This window comes from Cervus canadensis, chromosome 20, assembly GCF_019320065.1.
Source record: "Cervus canadensis isolate Bull #8, Minnesota chromosome 20, ASM1932006v1, whole genome shotgun sequence".
NCBI lineage: Eukaryota > Metazoa > Chordata > Mammalia > Artiodactyla > Cervidae > Cervus > Cervus canadensis.
In genome coordinates this window covers 21,978,702-22,002,092 of record NC_057405.1, presented here as the reverse complement: position 1 = coordinate 22,002,092, position 23,391 = coordinate 21,978,702, and the positions used below count along the sequence as shown (strand labels likewise).

The window sequence follows — 23,391 nt, the reverse complement described above, 5'->3', positions numbered from 1 at the left end:
AGTTGGACCATAAAGAAAGCTGAGCACCGAAGAATTGGTGCTTTTGAACAGTGGTGTTGGAGAAGACTGTTGAGAGTCCCCTGGACAGCAAGGATATCCAGCCAGTCAATCTTAAAGGAAATCAATCCTGAATATTAATCGGAAGGACTGATACTGAAGCTGAAACTCCAATACTTTGGCCACCTGATGCGAAGAACTGACTTATTGGAAAAGACCCTGATGCTGGGAAAGATTGAAGAAGGAGAAGGAGGCGACACAGGATGAGATGGTTGGATGGCATCACCGACTCAATGGACATGTGTCTGAGTAGGCTCCAGGGTTTGGTGATGGACCGGTAAGCCTGGCATGCTGCAGCACATGGGGTCACAAAGAGTCAGACACAACTAAGGGACTTCACTTGCTTTCTTTTTCTTTGATTTACAAGATTATGTTAGTTTCAGATGTGTAGCAAAATGATTCTGTAACACACACTGATATATATCTGTTCCTATATAGATATATCTATTTATATAGACATAAATAAAATAAATCTACACTTTTTCAGCTTCTTTTCTCCTACAGGTTATTACAAGATATTGAATATAGTTCCCTGTCCTATATGTGGGCCCTTGTTGTTTATCTTTTTTGTGTGTAGTAGTATGTGTATGTTAATCTCCAACTTCTTATTTATCCCTCCCCTCCTTTCCTCTTTGGAAACCATAAGTCTGTTTTCTGTTATCTGTGACTCTATTTCTGTTTTGGAAATAAGTTAATTTATATTAATTTTTTTAGAATCCTCAAGTAAGCAACCATATGATATAGTATCTTTTAACATGCATTTTACTGCAGGCATAAATTAAACATTTGAAAATATAGTACCACATGAGATATGATAAATAACAATACAAGAAATCTATTTCAATCCATGAGTAAAATGGTTTTTACATTCTTCCCTAATATTGTAAAGATGATTCTAGGGTGGGATGTTTCGAGAGAACAGCATCGAAACATGTATATTATCTAGGGTGAAACAGATCATCAGCCCAGGTTGGATGCACGAGATAAGTGCTTGGGCCTGGTTCACTGGGAAGACCCAAAGGGATGGGATGGAGAGGTAGGTGGTAGGGCTAATGGGATGGGGAACACATGTAAATCCATGGCTGATTCATGTCAATGTATGACAAAACCACTACAATATTGTAAAGTAATTAGCCTCCAACTAATAAAAATAAACGGAAAAAAAAAGAAGTTAGCATACTTATTCAGCAAACTTGAAAAAAATGCTATATTTGTAAATTAAATTGCAATTACCCTGTCTTGTTTTTCAAATTAAATTGTTAAATTATTAGAGTTCACATGTTTGATGCTAAGAAAATTCTCTTCTTCAGTAAAATAAGTTTAACATAAATTTCCATAGCTCTTCTAGCTGCACTAATTACTGCCTCATTATCTAGATGGTCGTGACCCTGTGGTTATTAACCTAACATTGTCACTAGAGTGAAGCTGAAGTGCTAGGAGGTTCAGAAGGTACTTTCTGAGTCCTGCTTAAGCATGTTTCTGATGTCTGAATGCTTCATTGTTGCTACTTTTTCTTAGGAATTATTCAGTCCAATATGCAAATTCTCTACTCTTGCAAATGTCAAACTCTGTAAAACATAGCAAACTTTGTCAAACAGTGATACCCTGCTGCAAGGTATTTGGGCTTATTTGGGCTTCTGTCATTAAACAAAAACTCTTCAATAAGTAAAAGTTTCTTCAGACACCTGTTTAAAGGTCTAATTCCTTCAAAATGCAGTGTCCTCCAGAGAACACTACTGAATCTCCTAACTCTTAAAAGAGATCACTCCATCCACATTTGCTCTGTACATTCATTTCACCAGTCTCTTCCTAAAGTAACAATCAGATTGTTAAGATTTCAGATCAATGGGGTTTTAAAAATTACTTGAATATAGGAACTCTTTTTTTTTTTAAAACCAAGTACAGAATCACTGGAGAACTTGGACTATAAAATAAACTATTAGACTTCTTTATTGTGGGGTGTAAAGTAAGATTTATATGCATTTACATGGTGAATGATGGGAAAACAGATAAAATTCGCTTGTTATACTCTGAAACATAATTTACTAAGATTGGTATTGAATCCTGTTAATTGAATTCTGTGCACCAAGATGACATTTCTTGGATCCTATTTGCAGAAGCTCCAAAACTTACCAAACTAGGTATAAGGTTGTCTGTGAAGGAGGCTCTCAACTCCTGAAAAGGCGCTCTCAGCAGACGGGGCTCAGTACAAGAGCTTCAGAGGCTCAACCCTGGCAGAAGTTGATCAAATCCATCTTCATCAAGGGCCATGAGAGTAAGAAAGCAGCAGGCAAGGAAGTTAAGAATGCAAGTCAAGAAACTCTCCAGAAAAATAGAGGGTTTCTTAGAAAAGAGAGGGCATTTTAGGCTGAGCAAAGGAACTGGAGCAAAATGTGGTGTTACATAGACAAACACGACTCAGAATTCAATATGCTGCTGCTTTTTTTAGAAGCCCAAATTTGTAGAGAACATTTCATGTGATGATTCATCCTACACTCTACCTATAGTAAGAGTTCAATAAATACAAGAGAACATTCCAGCTGGAGATGATTCATTTGGACCTGGTATTTCTGGGAACAGGAATATTCAGCCCCAGGGGCCCACTTGGTCAGAAAGATGACAGGAGTGACTCTCACAAGATCTGAGTGAAGACACCACCTCCAGGGAACTTAGATGCTAGCGTGGTAGAGAAGTCGTAGCCGCGGTGCAGTTGTCCTGGCAAACCCGTTTTCATGTTTCCTCAGCAGTTTGCTTGGCTCAGACTTACTTGTGTTGCTCTCAAAGAGCCTCACAGGCAAGCAGAGAACCTGTGAAGCCTCCTGTGGTGCTAAACACGGTATCGGGCTGCACTCAGCTCTTGGGTCCTGGTTTCCAGCATCTCCTGGGACCTTCTCAGTGTCTGGAGAATCAGCAAGTCGTTGACCATATCCTTTCTTCAAGGTCACACAGCCGCTGATGGGGCTAGGTCTGCTTCTAACTTGTCATTCATTTAGCTGGTAAAGGGCTATAACACTCATCAGTGAAGAAATGTCACCTCAAGAGTGTTTTTCTCACTTCTGTAATCCACAAGTTACCATTTATTTAAAATATCTCTAATAAATATATGAAAAATGAAGAGAGCAATAAAGCTGCTATGTTATCTGATGGCATGATTCCTAAGTTTTAAATATTTGACTCTAGTGAAGATATATAAATTTTATTTTAAACTTTCAGAAATTTTGAATTAATGGTAAAGATGGGTACTTATGTCTGGGGTAAAATATTTCCATTGTTTTATAATGAAAATAACTTGATTCTATGTTTCCAAAGAAAAATCTTTCCTAAAGTATCATGTATCCTCAAGGATGTGCTCCCACACAGTCTTAATGCATCACCCGGAGTAACCACACAGCATCTCCAAGCTCGTCTTGGACTCTGCTTCTCTGTGTTTGTGATTCTCTGGGGTTCTTGTCTTAGAAGTGCTTAAGAGTTCTGTTAAAAGACAAAATAAAAAAAGATGAATTGGTTCACTCAGAATAAGAACATATGCAAAGTGCCATAGAACATATATCTCAGGTATAGTATTCTCAAAGTGAAGTTTTTTTTAAGGTTTAATATCTAAACTAGAAAACTTAGTCATATTAATGAAGGGAAGCCTATCCTGAGCAGCATAGAGTAGAATTTGTATAATAACTGCACTTTACACTTACATACAATATGATACAATGCATTAAATTCAATGATTTGTATGTAAATCCCATTATCCTAAAATAAACCTTTACTTTGATAGCAGTAAATATTTTTAAATCAAGGCCCTGAACAAAGTATTAATTTCTTGAGGTGGCATTTTTCTTCTGGGATCCAGGAGAAAAATAGTATAGTGAACACTATATTATGAAATCAGTTTATAGATTATAGAATCATGGAGACTTTAAAGGTAAGAACTATAATATTTAATTATGCTCTTTTGTAATTATAATATATATCACCTTGCACAGATTTGCATAGATTTTATAACCTGATAATATATGTGACCTTACTGCCAACACATGGCAGGAAAATAACTGTTCCCTTTACAGTTATTCAGCTTAGCTAGGATTTTGCCTAAGAGATTTGGTAAGTTTCCTGTTCTGCATTCATATAAGAAAATCTACTCTATGTAGCAAATGTTCTTAGATGTTAGTCACTAACAACTTCTGGTAAGCCTACTTGGACAGAAACCATGGTCAGTCAAAACGAGTCCTTTGGATGGTCCAGTTTCCAGAAAGAGGGAGTTTAATAAGATCACACAGGTGCATACATACATAATACAGCATGCACACAAACATACACTCAGATCCTCATGACGCGCAGTGGGAGAATGAGATCTGGACACCGGGAGCAAATCCTGCCCTCTGTGTTACCTCCAGACTCCACACTCAGAGCATGCTTGCCTTCGGTACTTGAATATTGCAGATAAAAAACTGCTTCACTCCCTGTTTCATTTATACATGTCATGTATCAGATATGTTTTTTAACAATAATTTTTAAAAATATGAATAATTATAATCTTCATCCAGTAATCTTCATCCCAATAATGTGACAGTAAAAAATTGAATAAATATAGAGCCTAATTTATGCTAAAACCAATTTTTTAATCTTATGAATTATTTGAAATTTGTCCTAAAATACTTATTTTTGAGGGAAAACGTTTAGAATGTTAATTTTACTTTTCATGGGGCAAGTGTGCAGTAAGTGATAGCCATCATTGTTCTACTATCCAGTTATTAAGTACCCAGAGTTAGAAACATCTTGGGTTTGAATCCCAGCTCAAAGCCTTGCTCTGTGTAATTTAGGGTACATCTCTTATTGTTTCTAAGTTCTCTTTTTATGAAGTAAAAATTATATTGTATCCGTTTCCAATTTTGTCTTAAAGATGAGCTGAAATAATTCATGAGAGTCCCAGCTCAGAACTGATATATAAATATTTGGTAAACAATAGAAATAATTTTAAAAGAAAGCAATTTGATTATTTTAGTATCCTAAACTCTAGCTTACTAAAAGACTAAATAAACTAGAATGCATTTGAGCAAATATATATTATTTATTCAAAATATATTGAGTGGAAAATTTAAAATAAAAGTTGCATATCTTAGATAACTTTGACTTCTTAAAACAAACTGGATATTAGGGCTGTAATGAATTTTCAACCTAACTGAAAATTTCATGAGTACAAACTTTTACAATAATAGTAATAGCAGCCATTAACTAAATGATTGTTATGTGTTAAATGCTTATTATGTGTCAAGAGACTTCTTTACATTATTTCATTAATTCCCCACTATATCTCTATGAGGTATAATTTATTATCATTGTTTCATAGATAGAGAAACTTCCCCAAATTTTCACTACTAACTCTGGGAGTTGGTGATGGACAGGGAAGGCCTAGCATGCTGCAGTCCATGGGGTTGCAAAGAGTCAGACACAACTGAGTGACTGAACTGAACTGAATAAATAGTGGAATCAGAATCTGAATCTATGCCCACATGAATCTTTTACTATGTTTTCTTCTCTGAAGTGCCCCTGAATTGCTCACATTTTTTTTGCAGACAGTTCCAAATTAGATCTTAAATGTGTTTGCCTGCAGCCTAGACAGGGAACTGCACAAGGGGCTTTCCTCCTTCCTCTTCCAGGGAGAGCAGTGTCCCTTGTCTTGAAGTCTATGGGTTCCTTTTTTTTATTGTTTCTTTTTCTTTTTAAATTATGAAAGTGTGATAGCACATTTACAGGAGACTTGGAAAATACAGAACAAAGTTACATATAGTTCAACAGTATATTGCAATTACTTTTTATGTAGATAAATTAAGATTTTAATTGGAGTTTCAATATCAAACTCTCAAAAATTTATAAAATGGACAGAAAAGTAGGAGAATATAGTAGACCTGAAATGCACTATGAACCAATTCAGCATAATTAAGATTTATACAGTTTTCACACAACAGTAAGATACAAATTCTAAGTTCCCATAGACTAAGAGACACTGGAATATATTCAGGGGGACCAAACAAGGTGCAAACACTTCATGGTCTAAAGATATTGAAATCACATAGAGTCTGTTCTCTTATTACTGTGGAATTATGTTATTACAGAAATTCAGTATCAAAAGATATTTGAAAATAGCCCACATAATTTAAAGTACAATGTCACATTTACCAAGAGAGATCTTTGACTTAGCCGTTGAAAGCCTCAGTAAAGTTAAGAGACTGACAAAACACAGGGGGTGATTGCAGAGAAAAACATTTAAATGAAAAATTAACATCAAAAGGAGAAATTAATATCAAGTATACTTTAGAAACCCCAGGTATTTGGAAATTAAATGTGAAGTCTATAGACCCTTTTTTTTAGGCTCAATATTTTGATTTATTAGGGAAAAATGATATTTAGTTTGCTTATTTAAAATACATTTGAACTAATAGTACATAAGTGTTCCTTTTTCTCTCCACCTTTGGCAACACTTCTTATCTTTTGTCTTTTTTTTTTTATAAAAGTCATTCTAACATGTTAAATGAAATTTTTTGTGGTTTTGATTTGCATTTCTTTAAGTTAATGATCCTGAACACCTTTTCATGTACATGTTGGCCATTTGTATGACTTCTTTTGAGAAATGTCAATAATTTGCTGTCCTTAGAGATAACCCTCCCAACCTCAGAAAATTATGTCCACCTCTTGAAAATCATTATCATGTTTTTCACCAAATGAAAGGATTTTTTTTATAGCTTTACCTTCTGAAATAAGTAGTATGAAAACAATACAGTTTTATTTTGTTTGTTTTCCAAATTCAAAATTATATTTGAAATATTCTTTCAAGCTTGCCACACCTGACTCTCTGGAGATCTTGTCTGCCCTGCACACCCACCTCCAGGCAGGCCAGTCATGGGAACACCCTCCAGATTAACCTAATCTCAACATCTAACCAAAAATTCTCTTTATGCTCTCCACCAAATATGCTTTTGATATCTAAATATGTATAATTTTTATTCATTTGACCAAAAAGATTTATATATTCATTTGATCAAAAATACAAATGTTTCACTTACTGCCATGACTTTATTAAATAAAAAATCAAACTTCCAGAGGTAAAAAGTCACATGCAGTAAGGCGCCAGAGTAGTGTATCTGATAGCGCGGTGAGAGGTGCCAAGTTGCAGTTCTCAAAAATAGCCAGACTAACTATCCTCATTGTGATCTGTTTTGTGTGACGGGTCTTTTCACCATAAGCTCTGAAGCCCCCAGAATTTGTAGCAGGATGAGACTAAACCAGGCAAATCCATTGTTCCCTAACTGTCTTTGTATTTCTTTTCTATTGGAAAATGAAATGACTCTGATCTTTGCATCTCGATTTTCCCTTAAAAAGACATTTTATGAGAAGACTGCAGCTTCAGGAAATAAAGGCAGATGCTGTTACAATTTATGAAAGCACAGACAAGGGTGGTAGCTGTTGTGAATTATAATGAACTCTGCAGCAGCCCTGGTCCAGATGTAGCATTAATGTGTCTGAGAAACTCTGAAACTTATAGGAATGTTTTGAGAAAACTACAGAATTTTTGTCATTTGGCTTTCTCCCTGTATTATCTGATTTCACCCAGCTTGCCAGTGAAATTAAGAATTAAGACTAATTTCAGAGTTCTTCCCAAGTTAAAAAAGTTAAAATATCTATTTATATGTGACAATTTATTGTCTGAATTGCAAACTAAATAAGGAGAAAAAAAGTGCAACACAGCTTTATTCTAAAAATGGGATATTTTCGTTCTGTGAATTGTCAAGATTTATAAAATTGGTGCGGGCTCTATGTTACAGAAAATACCTCTTAACAGAGAATCACATGTATACTCTTGTATTTCAGAGAATTCTGCAGTAAATGAAGGTATAGTTAAATCTGGACATAGGATTGAACTTCTTATCATAACCAATGTCTATTTATGGAAAAAAATGACCACAAAGAAAACAGTTTTGTCAGACTACTTGTTGGCTTCACTTACTAAAGTTACAAGAATGACACTTGAATTATCAGTGAAAAGTGACTGCCTTTACCTAGAGTGAGTCTCATTTAATTGTCTTATCTGTGGGCAGTATATTGATACAGCTAGCACCAAAATAAACAGAAACCTGAGAAGAACAGAGGTAACAGAAGAACAGGAAAAAGAAAAAAAACTTGCTCACTCTGCAGTTGATTTTATTTCTTAATGGTTTCTTATTCCCTCCTAATGCCTTCCACTCTCACCCCAAGTGGAGCAGTTGGCAGAGAACACAACAGATGGATGACAGGCTCGACACATGCAGTCTCTCTGGCACCCAGGCACTCGACTTTTATTTGCTAAACAGTTAGCCAGATTTTAAGACGCTAGTCTGCTAATGTTCCTGTTTGGTTTAATGCACTGTGAGAATCTAGCACACAAATATTAAAACATTGCCAGAAAAATGATCACACAGTCTCTGTTTCTCTGTGTAGGTTAGTGGCTAATTGTTTTATTCTTTTTTAGAATTTATTTTTTTGAAGTATAGTTGATTTGCAATGTTGGGCTAATTGCTGCAGTGTGGCATATTGATTCAGTTATACATATAATATACATACACACACACGCACACACACACACACACACACACACATTCTCTTTCATATTCTTTCCCATTATGGCTTATCACAGGATACTGACTATAGTTCCCTGTGCTGTGCAGTTGGACTTTGTTGTGTGTCCATCCTATATGTAATAGTTTGCATCTGCTCGTCCCAGACTCCCACTCCACCCCACCCCCCTGCCCTCCGGCAACCACAAGTCTGTTCTCTGTGTCTGTGAGTCTGTTTCTGTTTTGTATATATATTCACGTGTGTCATTCTTTAAGATTCCACATAGAAGTGACATCATATGATACTTGTCTTTCTCTGTCTGACTTACTTCACTCAGTATGGTAATCTCTAGATTCATCTATGTTGTTGCAAATGACGTTATTTTATATTTCAATTTATTTTATAACTGAGGCTTCTCTGGTGGCTCAGTGGTAAAGAATCTGTCTACCAATTCTTTGAGAGTGCAAGAGGTGTGGGTTCGATCCCTGGGTCAGACAGATCCCCCTGGAGAGGGAAATGGCAACCTACTCCAGTATTCTTGCCTGGGAAATCTCATGGACAGAGGAGCCTGGCGGGCTACAGTCCAAGGGGTTGCAAAAGAGTCAGATAAGACTTAGAGACTAAACAACAACAAACACCGACATACCCCATTCGATATGGGCACCACATCCTCTTTATCTGTCCATCTGTCAATGGACGTTTAGGTTGCTTCCATGTCTTGTATTGTGGACAGTGCTGCTTGAACATAGGGATGCATGTGTCTTGTCTAATTGCAGTTTTGTCCTCATTATTTTATTCCTGGTGTAGATTGCTGAGATATGCAGTAGTGGATTTAGAGACACACTTGGTATTTTCTATAGATGTCTACAAGCTCAGATATTAGGATTTTCTTAATGTGGATGGGTCTAAACAAGATTTTAGCAGCTTGGTCAGGGACATCATAGCCCATGGAAGGTCCTTCCTGAGCCTGCTGGGTAAAAGAAGGTTCTAGAGCATAACCACAGACAGTATGTTTCTTTCCTCCCACCATCACTGCATCACAGTGATGGGATTCAGCATACTATTGAAAACACAAGAAAAATTGCATATTTTCCACGAAGCCTTCTTGGCCACAAGGCAGAATTAGCAGCCCTGGACTCCTGCTCACATAGCACTTTATTTACGTTACCCACATAGTCTGTGTCCCGGTCCCCAGTGTGAGCTCCTGGAGAACAAGGGCTAGGGGTGCCCCTTGTGCCTGTCACCCCATCACATGCCAGCACTTGGCACAGCTTGTGGAGCTGTTCAGAACTCAGGGGGACTTAGCTCCAGGACAATAGAGAAGAGAAACACAGAGTGATGGTTAGAAAATCATTCTGAGGGAGGATTGGAAAGGCCCCCAAATGCTGAAAGGCTTCAGTGAAAGTCTCTGGTACTGTCTGTAGAAGTGGGGTTTGGGGAAGCAGAAACAGAGGGGAGAGTGTGCAGCCCCAGAACTGGCTTCCCATTTCCCCAGGAGCAAACAGGCCGCCCCTTCTCTCTCAGGCGAAAATCTCCAGGTGATCTTGCTGTCTTGTCCTCTGTGTTAGGTTTGGAAATCTGACTTTCTTACGGAATTGCAAAGGTGTGTTCTTCCTCCGGACGTTCACAACCGTTTCCCTCAGGACTAAAGATAAGTAGCTGATGCCTTCAGTGCGTTGAAGTAACTGGCACAGAGTAGAACTATAATTACTCAACACGAGTACTACGGACCGGAAGTAGTTTGCAGTCACGGGTGTCTCACTGTCCCCAACAGGAGCTTACTGATGACACCGTCCCCCTCGATATATCTTCTGTTGTCTCCCATGTGTTAGAATGCTTGATTCAGATGTCCGCTGCTCCTCTCCAGATATTTCAGTGGATGCCCAACAGGAGCTTACTGATGACACCGTGCCCCTTGTTATATCTTCCATTGTCTCCCACATGTGAGAATGCTTGATTCAGATGTCCGCTGCTCCTCTCCAGATATTTCAGTGGATGCCCAACAGGAGCTTACTGATGACACCGTGCCCCTCGTTATATCTTCCATTGTCTCCCACATGTTAGAATGCTTGATTCAAATGTCCGCTGCTCCTCTCCAGACATGTCAGTGTATGATTCACTTCAGTTGTCTTGTTTCCCTGGTACTTTCGTGATGCTTCAAGATCACTTCAAGACTGCCTTCCAGCTGCTCTCACAAGAAAGTGAAATATCCACACACTCATTCTTAACAGATCCACTTTAAGAAAGCCATTCTGATGACAAATCTGGAGCCCAGATTTTGCAATGAGGTCAGCAACCCTGGCCAAAACTCAACTCCCTAACTTGGCTATAAATGGAAAGAGATGTTTACTTCCCCAAACTATTTCAATTTTTTTTTGTTTTTTATTTGAATAATGTGGCTTAGATGGTACAGAGTCCAGCTGCAATACAGGAGACTTGGGATCTTTTGGTCAGGAAGATCCCCTGGAGAAGGGAATGGCTGGCTACCCACTCCAGTATTCTTGCCAGGAGAGTGCCACAGACAGAGAAGCCTGGTGGGCTACAGTCCATGAGGTCACAAACAGTTGAATTGACTGAGCGACTTTCACTTTCTTTCTTTTTTTATTTTTTTCAGTGTAATTTGCACTCCAGTAATTTGAAAAAGGATTGTAAAAATATCCTCTTTGAAAGGAGAACTTAGCAGTTTGACTACAAATTTAGTGTATATACAAGCAATTTAGCCTTGAAAAAGCAAGTCATAGTAATGCAAGTATAGTGTAATATCCAGAACAAGATTGCGTGTGGTTCTGTGTGTCAGTCCTAATCTCCACTCTGCGCACTGAGATCATGTGTAGAGTAAAGAATGTGCTGGGTTCTCCGTGTCACATTTTACAGGAGAGTGTGTGCCCAGGGGACAGTTACTATGATGTTAAAGGACTCCAAACAATCTCCACACTGTTCTCCATAGCGGCTGTACTAGTTTGCATTCCCACCAACAGTGTAAGAGGGTTCCCTTTTCTCCACACCCTCTCCAGCATTTATTGCTTGTAGACTTTTGGATAGCAGCCATCCTGACTGGCATGTAATGGTACCTCATTGTGGTTTTTCTTAAAAAATTGGAAATAGAACTGCCATATGACCCAGCAATCCCACTTCTGGGCATACACACTGAGGAAACCAGATCTGAAAGAGACACGTGCACCCCAATGTTCATCGCAGCACTGTTTATAATAGCCAGGACATGGAAGCAACCTAGATGCCCATCAGCAGATGAATGGATAAGGAAGCTCTGGTACATATACACCATGGAATATTACTCAGCCGTTAAAAAGAATTCATTTGAATCAGTTCTAATGAGATGGATGAAACTGGAGCCCCTTATACAGAGTGAAGTAAGCCAGAAAGATAAAGAACATTACAGCATACTAACACATATATATGGAATTTAGAAAGATGGTAACGATAACCCTATATGCAAAACAGAAAAAGAGACACAGAAGTACAGAACAGACTTTTGAACTCTGTTGGAGAAGGTGAGGGTGGGATGTTTCGAAAGAACAGCATGTGTATTATCTATGGTGAAACAGATCACCAGCCCAGGTGGGATGCATGAAACAAGTGCTCGGGCCTGGTGCACTGGGAAGACCCAGAGGAATCGGGTGGAGAGGGAGGTGGGAGGGGGGATCGGGATGGGGAATGCGTGTAACTCTATGGCTGATTCATATCAATGTATGACAAAACCCACTGAAATGTTGTGAAGTAATTAGCCTCCAACTAATAAAAAATAAAAAATAATAATAATAAAAAAAAAATAAAGGACTCCAAACAATCATTTGAAAAATGATTGGTTTGCTGAATAAGCTTGATGGTGACAGAAAGGGATGTCATGTATAAGACCCATATGATATTTGTCCTGTGTGATATAAGACCAGTGGGCAGGAATTTTGGGTTCAGAAGACATTGTTTCAGTATCCACACATCAAATTGTGTTGTTTTGTACTCCACAATACAAATTAAACCGTGAACATGCCTGACTTTAAAGAGCTTTCAGTAGGGTCAGTACCTTAATATTCTTTGGTGAAGCTGGTGGATACAAATGTGTAAATTTACCCCTGACCCTGTGTTTAAGAATACTCCCCCTGCTTGTTTTCTGGTGTGTTCCTCTGCATATACTGTGCACACACATAGACTCAGGTTAAAAGTTTCTACTTACATTAGATGTTGAGTTCATCTGTTACTAACTCCCCACGTTTATATCACTGTGATTAGGACATGTATTGATCATGTGTTACCTTTGGTGGGCTGGCTTTGTCTTCTTTGAAAGATTCACAAACATAAGTAATAATAGGGTCTCATTCATTTTTTTATTAAGAATGTTTTAAATTTGCCTTATCCTGAACATTCATGTGAATATGTCCCCATGTGTTAGTTGCAAAAGGATCCAGCAAATACAAGAATTAAAAAAGTTTGAAGTTTTCAATCCTATGCAGTATATAGCTTTTTTAATTTAACAATTTAGCTTTTGAAATGAAGTCTTCACACATAGGAGGAAAAAATACTCCTCCCTGAAATAAAAGGACTCTGATTGGATGAAATATCTGAAAAAACATAGGAGGTGTATGTTTTATTTCCTAAAATATTTAGTTGAGTGGCAGGAATGTAAGAACCATATAAAAATTCAATCACAAAAGATTATGGTCTAAATACAGCAGGACTGTTGTCGGAAATTCAGAGGTCAAGTTAGCGATACACAAAATCAAAATCAGATTTACTTTTCGCTTCCTCCTTTATTGGTTTTCATGCTAGGATTCTGGCATTTCACTTCAGATGTTTGTTCCAGCTAGTTCACTCAACACTCAATTTAAGTAAATTTTCTATTAATAAATATGAATTAATTAGTAGGAAAATATTGATACACTTCCAAGTGTACATGAAGTTCAAAAAAGAGTGTGTTCCTGGAAGACTTGCTCTAAGTAAAATGATCTGTCAAATGACAGTGTAAAATATGGAAACAGTGTTATAATAGGATCTCAGACTCTTTAATCGGAGATTGAATGCTTAATTTTTAAGGAAAAACATCACCACACGCTAGCATATAAGTCTGTATTTTCTGGACTTAGGTCTAGTTATTAGTAAATTCTTATTTACCTGCTTCATTTGCTTGATCTTTGCTTGGTCTGGTTGGTCCTAGGTTTGCAAACTAAGTCCTGGGAAGTGTGATTCTTTATTGTCGTTCAGACAATGTGGGTTTCCTCCATAAGAAAGGACATTGATTCCAGTGTCAAAGAAATCAGGGAAACTGAGGGTTTATCTTGTATGTCTAGCTGCGCTTACTTCCAGGAAACGGGCAGTGATAAAAAGGCTGTGAAATGAAATCCTTTGATCAGGTTTTCAGAAAGCCACCAGCTATGCCTAAACCACACTTTGGTTTTTTTATTTTTTTCCTGATGAGGTCACTTTGAATTCTGGAAAGGGTTTTTTAGATTGCTCTGCGAAGTGAAGTGGGCCTTAAGAAGCATCATTACAAACAAAGCTAGTGGAGGTGATGGAATTCCAGTTGAGCTATTTCAAATCTTAAAAGATGATGCTGTAAAAGTGCTGCACTTATTATGCCAGCAAATTTGGAAAACTCAGCAGTGGCCACAGGACTGGAAAGGTCAGTTTGCACTCCAATCCCAAAGAAAGGCAATGCCAAAGAATGCTCAAACTACTGCACAGTTGCACTCATCTCACACGCTAGCAAAGTAATGCTCAAAATCCTCCAAACCAGGCTTCAACAGTACGTGAACCATGAACTTCCAGATGTTCAAGCTGGATTTAGAAAAGGCAGAAGAACCAGAGATCAAATTGCCAATATCCGTTGGATCATCGAAAAAGCAAGAGAGTTCCAGAAAAAACATCTGCTTTATTGACTATGCCAAAGCCTTTGACTGTGTGGACCACAACAAACTGTGGAAAATTCTTCAAGAGATGGAATACTAGACCACCTTACCTGCTTCCTGAGAAATCTGCATTCAGGTCAAGAAACAACAGTTAGAACTGGACATGGAACAACAGACTGGTTCCAAATTGGGGAAGGAGTACATCAAGGCTGTATATTTTCACTGTGCTTATTTAACTTATATGCAGAGCACATCATGAGAAACACTGGGCTGGAGGAAGCACAAGCTGGAATCAAGATTGCTGGGAGAAATATCAATAACCTCAGATATGCAGATGACACCACCCTTATGGCAGAAAGTGAAGAAGAACTAAAGAGGCTCTTGATGAATGTGAAAGATGAAAGTGAAAATGTTGGCTTAAAGCTCAACATTCAGAAAACTAAGATCATGGCATCCAGTCCCATCACTCCATGGCAAATAGATGGGGAAACAGTGACAGACTTAATTTTTGGGGGCTCCAAAAATCTCTGCAGATGGTGACTGCAGCCATGAGATTAAAAGACGCTTGCTCCTTGGAAGAAAAGTTATGACCAACCTAGACAGCATATTAAAAAGCAAAGACATTACTTTGCCAACAAAGGTCTGTCTAGTCAAGGCTATGGTTTTTCCAGTAGTCATGTATGGATGTAAGAGTTGGACTATAAAGAAAGCTGAACACTGAAGAACTGATGCTTTTGAACTGTGGTGCTGGGAAGACTCTTGAGAGTCCCTTGGACAGCAGGAAGATCCAACCTGTCCATCCTAAATGAAATCAGTCTGGAATATTCATTGGAAGGACTGATGCTGAAGCTGAAACTCAATACTTTGTCCACCTGATGCGGAGAACTGACTCATTTGAAAAGACCCTGTTGCTGGGAAAGATTGAAGGCAGGAGGAGAAAGGGTCGATAGAGGATGTGGTTGGATGGCATCACTGACTCAATGGACATGAGTTTGGGTAAACTCCGGGAGCTGGTGATGGACTGGGGGGCCTGGTATGCTGCAGTCCATGGGGTCGCAAAGAGTCCGACACGACTGAGCAACTGAACTGAACTGAACTGTGAAGTTAAAGACACACTATGTATTGCAGTAATAACAGGGTGACAGTGCTCTCAGCAACAATGTTATATTTTTCCCCCCTGCTTTCTATTACTCATATTCATCTGTGGCCCATTTGGAGCTTGAATTCATAATAAAAAAGGAGCACACGCCCTTTGATGGAAAAACCTGCAGTAGATAGTACATGCCACAGAAACAAGCTTTGAACATTACAGTAGAGACAAGAAGCATTGATTGTAGTTTTCTTTCAATAATGGGCTAAAATACTGATGGGAAGCCAAAGAAGCTTCTTATTTCTTCCTGTGCTGAGACTGCGAGCACCAAGGGACAGCAAGAATTTAGAAGAAAACAGCTAATGTCAGCTCCTCCAGTAATTTCAGGCAGGCATTCATTGAATAGAATTCAATTCGATCCCACGCTGCTTGGGCACAAGAGTTTTGAAACTGATTCAGAGTTAGGAAGGCTCATTCTGTTGACACAAATTAGGTTTTAGATAAAGTCTTGACAGGAGAAACATAGTCTGTTAATCTCTTAAACAAAATTTTGCTCTTTAAGACTACTATTTTTCCTTCAGCTGTTATGCTATGCTGTGCTTAGTCGCTCAGTCGTGGCTGACTCTTTGCCACCCCATGGACTGTAGCCCGCCAGGCACCTCTGTCCATGGGGATTCTCCAGGCAGGAATACTGGAGTGGGTTACCATGTGCCATGAAATCCTCCAGGAGATCTTCCCAACCCAGGTATCAAACGGAGGTCTCCCACATTACAGGCGGATTCTTTTACTTTCTGAGCCATTAGGGAAGCCCAAGAACAGTGGAGTGGGCAGCCTGTCCCTCTTCCAGAGAAATCTTCCCGACCCAGGAATCACATGGGGTCTCCTGTGTTGCAGGCAGATTCTTTACCATCTGGGCCACCAGGGAAGGCCAGTTGTTATGCTACTTAATATTATTTTGAGATAGAGTCAAAAACAAATATGCTAACTTGTCCCTCAGGGACTGGAAAAATGCCAAATGATTTTAAATAATTATACGTTTCTATGTCAGACCTCTCTGGGAACTTTGAGAAAATCTGTGAGAAGAAAATGAATATGTTTCTGAATACCAGAGTTGTACACTTTAAGCATCAAAAGTTTCCCGGTATCTCAAAATCTTTCCATGTTATTGTGTCACATGAAGCCAATTCATTTCCTGGGAGAGTGATCAGTGGTGTCAATTGGGGTATCATGGCGTTTAGAATTATGTATACAAAACAAATTTTTGAATTTTGAGTCAGGAAAGAGCAGAGACAAATTAACACTGGCCATAGGAAAACATTTTCATTATAACAGTCATAAGACCAGCCGTCCATCAAAAAGAGAAGTATTCTTCCTTTTTAAGGACTTTTGGTACCCAGGTGCCAATGCACCCAGGTATGACCCTAACCTGACATCACCCCAGAGGTGGGTCTTTAGGTGCCAGCTCATAGCACATGGCATATAAGAGTGAGCCATGAGCAAAGAAAACAGGGAGCTTCTGACACTACTCTCTTTTTGCCAGAAAGCATTTTTGGCAATCTGCACTGTGTCAGTGTACTTTACTGGATTACACACCATATCTTGTCATCATGTATAACTTGTAATATGATATAAAACATTATATTGAACCAACCAACGAAAATAATTCTGTTCCTCATGGACAAATGGGCATACTTCTGTGATGAGTAACAGAGGCTGTTTCCATAGCATGCACCCTGGGGTCAAATCTTAATGTGCTTTGACTATCACTTTATTAAACAAAATGGGAAGTTTCTAATGTAATTGTGGGATGCCTGAGGTCTACAACTATATACCTTTTTAAATAATAGAAATATATTTGTTATGTAGGTAAGTACATTGTATTTTATTGCTGCTTCAACACATCTTAAACTTAGCCACGAAGTTTTACCTTTGATGTCCAGTATATTCTGTGATAATAGCAGTTTTACTGTGCAACACAGATAATTTAATTTAACTGAAGAAAAGCCTTTAAAATTATCATCTTTAAAATTATGCGCATGTATACAGCAGTATGGGGCATCCCAGGTGGCTCAGTGATGATAGGATCTGCCTGCCAGTGCAGGAGGTGTGGGTTTGGTCCCTGAGTCAGGGAGATCCCTTGCAGGAGAAAATGGCAACCCACTCTGTATTCTTGCCTGGAAAATCCCGTGGACAGAGGAGCCTGGTGGGCTACAGTCCATGGGACCACAAAGTACTGGACATGAATTAGAGGCTGATCACACAGAGAGCAGTAGGCTGCTGCTCAAAATGATGGAACCAGAAATGTACTGACTGATGAAATGATAAAGATCGTTGTAGGCTTAAACAGATTATATTATTGCTATTTTAAAATTTGAAGACATGATTTTTTTCTTCTTATATTTGAATTTTATTTTAAAAATTCTAAGTGATATCTAACTTCCTTCTAGTTAGTACTTTAAAAAGCTATTGTCTTAAAAATGTTTGCTGGAAATAAAGTGGTCAATGGAATTGCTAGTTTGTTTTGAGCTTTCTAAACCTGGAAACTTGGGAGCCCAAGTCACTTCCTTGAAGCAGCTGAACTCCTGAGGCTCCACTGGGAATGTGCACATCCTCCCAGGGGTATCTCATTCTAGCTTGTGAGCTGTTTGCAAAACAGGCTTGTCAAAGAGATGGCCCATGAATTCCAGTAATGGAAACTGATAGGCCTCTGCTGAAAACCTTCATACCCAGCACAGGAACCAGATGGACTGAAAAGAACTGAAAATTCTCCCAAGTAACTGTTTCAAGTAAAACAGCAACAGGCATGTCTTTAAAACTGATCTAAAGACAATCGACAGGAATGAGCAAGAAAGTATATGCTCTTTATATATATGTGTGCGTGTGTGTGTGTGTGTGTGTGTGTAGTTGTTGCTGTTGTTATTAAGTCACTAAGTTGTATCCGACTCTTTGTGACCCCATGGACCGTAGCACACCAGGCTCCTCTGACCTCTGCTATCTCCCAGAGTTTCCTCAAATTCGTGTCCATTGAGTCGGTGGTGCTATATATATATGCACAAACATATATGTACACAAACGTGCACACACAAATACACACATATATACACACACATAAGTTTTTAGATAAGAGATCACCAGAACAAAATCTTTTTCATGAGACAGTGCAGAGTGGCGGTTAGATGCACAGAAATGAATTATGTGAACTCTTAATTCCAGTTCTATCTCCTGATTGTATAATCATCTTTAAGAAGATGGTCATAACAGTTTGTTGTCAGAACAGTACTTGGCCCATAGAGAACCTGTGTCAGACTAGAACATTATGCCCAGAGATTTGAAAGAGAAAATAAAATGAAGGACACTAAGTAGTGTATGGGAATCCATGGGCTGTTGAATCAGAGAGACCTACGTTCAAATCTTAGGTGATGCTCCTAGTTAGGTGAAACCTGTCAGAGCCTCCGTGTTCTTATTTTTTAAATGAAAGCGCTAGTCCTGGAGTTGGCAGCTGAGGGGTGGATGCAAAGCCCCTGTGCTCACCGAACATTCAGCATTAGGCTGCCTTTCCTCACGGCTCTAGAACAGATGGTTAGGAATGCAGAATTGCTTCATTTGTTTGTGTTTTGTGACTAATGAAATTTATTCTGTGTGTTTCTTTTAGGGTGAAAATGGTTTACGTGGCACTCCAGGCTTACCTGGTCAAAAGGTAAACAGATTTTTTAATGTTTCATGTTGGTTAAGAACTTTAATGTCTCAAAAGTTGAAGTTGCACATAATATAGTGAAGATACAGGAAATCTGGTGAGACTGAATCAGTCCCCTGACTTGACCACCACTTGATCTTTCTTCCCAAAGACAACCCATGGTGCCGATCCCTTCTCAGAGGAGCTACTCTAGGGGAGAGCTTTACCAGAGGGGCTTGTCCACACGCTTCTCTGGAGAATGGGTAGTGGTGCTTTCTGAGGCCTGGGAGTGTGACAGCTGCTCTGGGAATGTTTTCACCCAGAGTCTAAATTTTGGTGGTATTTAGTCACTTAGTCATGTCTGACTCTTTGGCGACCCCATGGACTGTAGCCTGCCAAGCTCCTTTGTTCATGGGATTTCCCAGGCAAGGATACTGAAGTGGGTTGCCATTTCCTTCTCCAGGGGATCTTCCTGACACAGGGATCGAATTCATGTATCCTGCATTGATTGGCAGGTGGATTCTTTACCGCTGAGCCCCAAGGGAAAGCTAAATGAAGACTAGAACAGGATTGACTGCTTTTGACTATTTGTTACTTTTTTGTTATTTCCCAGATTGAGCTAAATGTTGTAATAGTTACAATGACATAAAATATTAAATATTGCAAAGATGTTGCAGCTGATCTCCTCAAAAAATGTTTCAGAATGATAAATTTGTAAATAATAAGGATTTTTGCATTGGCCAGATTCTTTGGGCCTAGAATCTTTCTCTTCACCAAGGTGAACTTCATTTCATCCTTTACTGTCCAAAGGCTGATTTCTTCTCCTGGGGAGAAATATGATTGGATGTGACCAGCATTATTGGAAAAAGGGGACTGGCTTATTCCAGTTTTCTGAAGAGATGAGGGGCCACTTTGGGTGGGGTCATCTGTCATGATATCACCCAGATAACCCACCACAGGGGAGAGCATTATTGATGCAATATTAGGTGCCCACCAGTCATGTCATTTCTATGCTCCGGAGATGTTTCACAGACTTTAGGAACTGAAGTCAGAAGTTACTATGGCATCTAGGTTTTGCTCTGTAGCTAAAAATTACCATAAAAAGATAGGCAGTTGTCTATAGTTATAGCTTTTGAAAAAATCTTCCTTTACTTGCTTGATGAAAATACCAAGATTGATTTGGCAAAGAAGAAATGGCAAGCCTCTGCATTTCTTCCCAGCAGTTCTAGACAAAACCCAGTAATACAGCATGCGCTGCATCTGTGAGTTGAGTTGCCAGCCAAGGGATGTGTAGATTTATCTGCTGGGAAACAGTTTTGGACTTTCCAGCAGTTGTTCGTGGTGGCTGCCTCATTCTGGCATTGTGGCTGAGGTACTGGGCCATTTAGCAGCTTCGTGTCAGCTTGAATCAACAGATCAAGTTAAAGTCTATATTTTGGGAAAAATGGTATAAAAAAGATAGACCACACATTCAGTGGCAAATGTACCCAAATTTAACTTACTTTATTTCCTGGTACCTTTTTTGAGGATAGGTGAAGCAGGAAGTGAAAGTGTTAATGGCTAAGTCGTGTCTGACACTTTGCAATCCCATGGACTGTGGCACGCCAGACTCCTTTGTCCATGGAATTCTCCAGGCAGGAATACTGGAGTAGGTAGCCATTCCTTCTCCAAGGGACCTTCCCTACCCAGGAATTGAACCTGGGTCTCCTGCATTGCAGGCAGATTCTTTACCGTCTGGGACACCAGATGAAGCAGAAGTAATTATTTAATTATGTGTATATGTGTCCATATACACATACATATGATTTTATATATAATATAATAGACTATATATACACATAGGGAAAAGCTGTATTTCTTTTCTAATGTATGAATGTAAATTATATTGTGCCACTTTGTCTGAAGAATTGCAGGAAAAACCTGGAGATAAAAACCCTTCATCCCCTTGTCTTGGTGCACTCAGGAAATGTTTACTGAGTGATGCTTGTAGGTGGAGGGGTGTGTATGACCCTTCCCCAACACTTACTTGCTACCTATATTGTCATGAGTGCCTGACATACGTTTGGGATTCAGTGACTAGTTATTGATTGTATGAATGAAGCATCAGTGCTCTGAATATCTGTACAGAGTTAAGTGGGAAAAAAAGCTGGTCAGATCAGAGAGGTTTTAGTTGAAGAACAGGGGGCTTCTACCTCTCAGAGTCAATATGGTGAGTGAGAGCCCACCCTGTTCTGTGCTGGAGAGGCAGGCCATCTGGGCAGGAAAGAGCCTGGCGCTGGCCTCAGAGCTGGAGCCAGAACTCTCACCTCGTTCATCACACACCTCTCCCTGGAACGGCCTTCATGGAAGTCAGCTTGAGAAGGACGTTCCTGCTGGGTCTAGTGGAATAAACAGTGAGAATAGTAATAGCAATAGTGACTGGCAGTCTTTTCCAGGCACACTATTTGATGCATTCAATTGTCAAAAAGCCTATGAGAAAGGTCTTATGGATGGAGAAATTCAGGCTTATGGGTATCAAATTGCATTGGAAGTAGTGAAACTAGACCTTGTACCCTGGAAAATTATTCCTTCAGTGAGTAATTAAAATTTTGTGTAACGTTAATATTGGTTTTGAGCTTATATTTTAGGAGCATTTTAATATATACAGTTATTGATTTTTCAATATTAGAAACTGTTATTTTTATTGTAATAACTACATGTGTTAAAAAAAAAAGTAGGGTGCCTATTATTATACACGTCATATTCCTCTTCTACAGGGAGAGCAAGGTTTTGAAGGCAGCAAAGGAGAAGCCGGTGAGAAGGTAAAGATCACTTTTCATACTTATCTGTGAGAACAAGCTGTGTTCTTGAAAACATTCTGAACTAGAATATCTAATTTGTTTTTGTGCTATCCATAAAATCAGTTCAATGATTTTATAGAAATTCTGTAAAATATTTGTCTCACTTAGAGTAGACTTGCCGAATCAGTGACTGTCAAACATCTTTCTAAACTTGCTTAGGTGGCAGTTATTTCTGCACGTGTCTAGTCATTCCACTGATACAAAAGCAATTCAAATATTTACTATGTTTTGTGCTATAACAGCACTGAGGCACACATGATGTGTCCAAGCCTAAATAAATGCTTTATTTATATGTCATTCTACTTTATCGGTGGAATTTTACCTGAGGAAATACATAGGTAGAACTGAATAAATTGTAATAGGATCCAACAGAAAATGGGTGGCACATTCAAAATAGGACAGTATGAAAGAGTTGAATAAAGGGAATATTTAAAAGGTAGAGGCAGTGTTTTGGAAAACCAAGACTGTGCGGTATCACAGATCGGATGTAGGGAACTCCTGAAATCCCCTCATGCTGGTTCCCAGCCTCAGAGGTAAAGAAAACTCATGTGGAAAGGGCTGCAGATTGGAGCCGAGGCAAGTTGTTAACCCCTCTGTTCAAGCAATCATTCTGAATCAATTCAAACTGAAATCATTTGAATTTCAGTTCAAAGCAATTGGCTTTGAACTGAAAGCGCGGAAGATAGAAGTGTCTTATTGTTGTTTAGTTGCCAAGTCGTGTCTGACTCTTTTGTAACTGTGAACTGTAGCCCGCCAGGCTCCTCTGTCCATGGAATTTTCCAGGCAAGAACACTGGAGCGGGTTGTCGTTTCCTACTCCAGGGCATCTTCCTGACCCAGGGATTGAACCTGCATCTCCTGCATGGGCAGGTGGCTTCTTTACCACTGAGTCACTGTCTAGGATAGAAGTGTCTTAGTCATCCAGAATTTCCCTTCACACAATCATTTGCCTTCTTCTGCATTTCATATGTCTAGCTTTATTTTCAAATAGAACAAAAACAGCACCATTCCTTTGTTTCATAAAATGCCATGTAATTGGACAGCAAGAATGGAGGCTGGAAGGGGAAAACTATCATCTCAAATTAGACTGGATAGCGTGTGTTGAGTTTTCTGGGCAGTGGTCAGTAACTTGCTTCTTCATTAGGTATTTATAGAGAGAATGAGCATCTATTATAATTATAAGATAAATTATGCATGTTATAAGCTATTTGGTAATTACATTTCCTCACAGAACAGTGAGAGGGAGGCAGGACAGCTATACAATAAACCTATAACTGAGGAGGACTCC

The 23,391-nt window shown here is 38.9% G+C and overlaps 1 protein-coding gene across 1 annotated transcript in view; it reads left to right on the top strand.

Moving 5' to 3' along the window:
* COL19A1 (collagen type XIX alpha 1 chain) overlaps positions 1 to 23,391 on the top strand; it is a 417,733-nt gene that overhangs the window by 98,201 nt on the left and 296,141 nt on the right. Inside the window, exons 9-10 of the mRNA XM_043439611.1 lie at positions 19,244 to 19,288; positions 22,021 to 22,065. Coding sequence (XP_043295546.1) covers positions 19,244 to 19,288; positions 22,021 to 22,065 — 90 coding nt within the window. The remainder of the gene's footprint in view (positions 1 to 19,243; positions 19,289 to 22,020; positions 22,066 to 23,391) is intronic.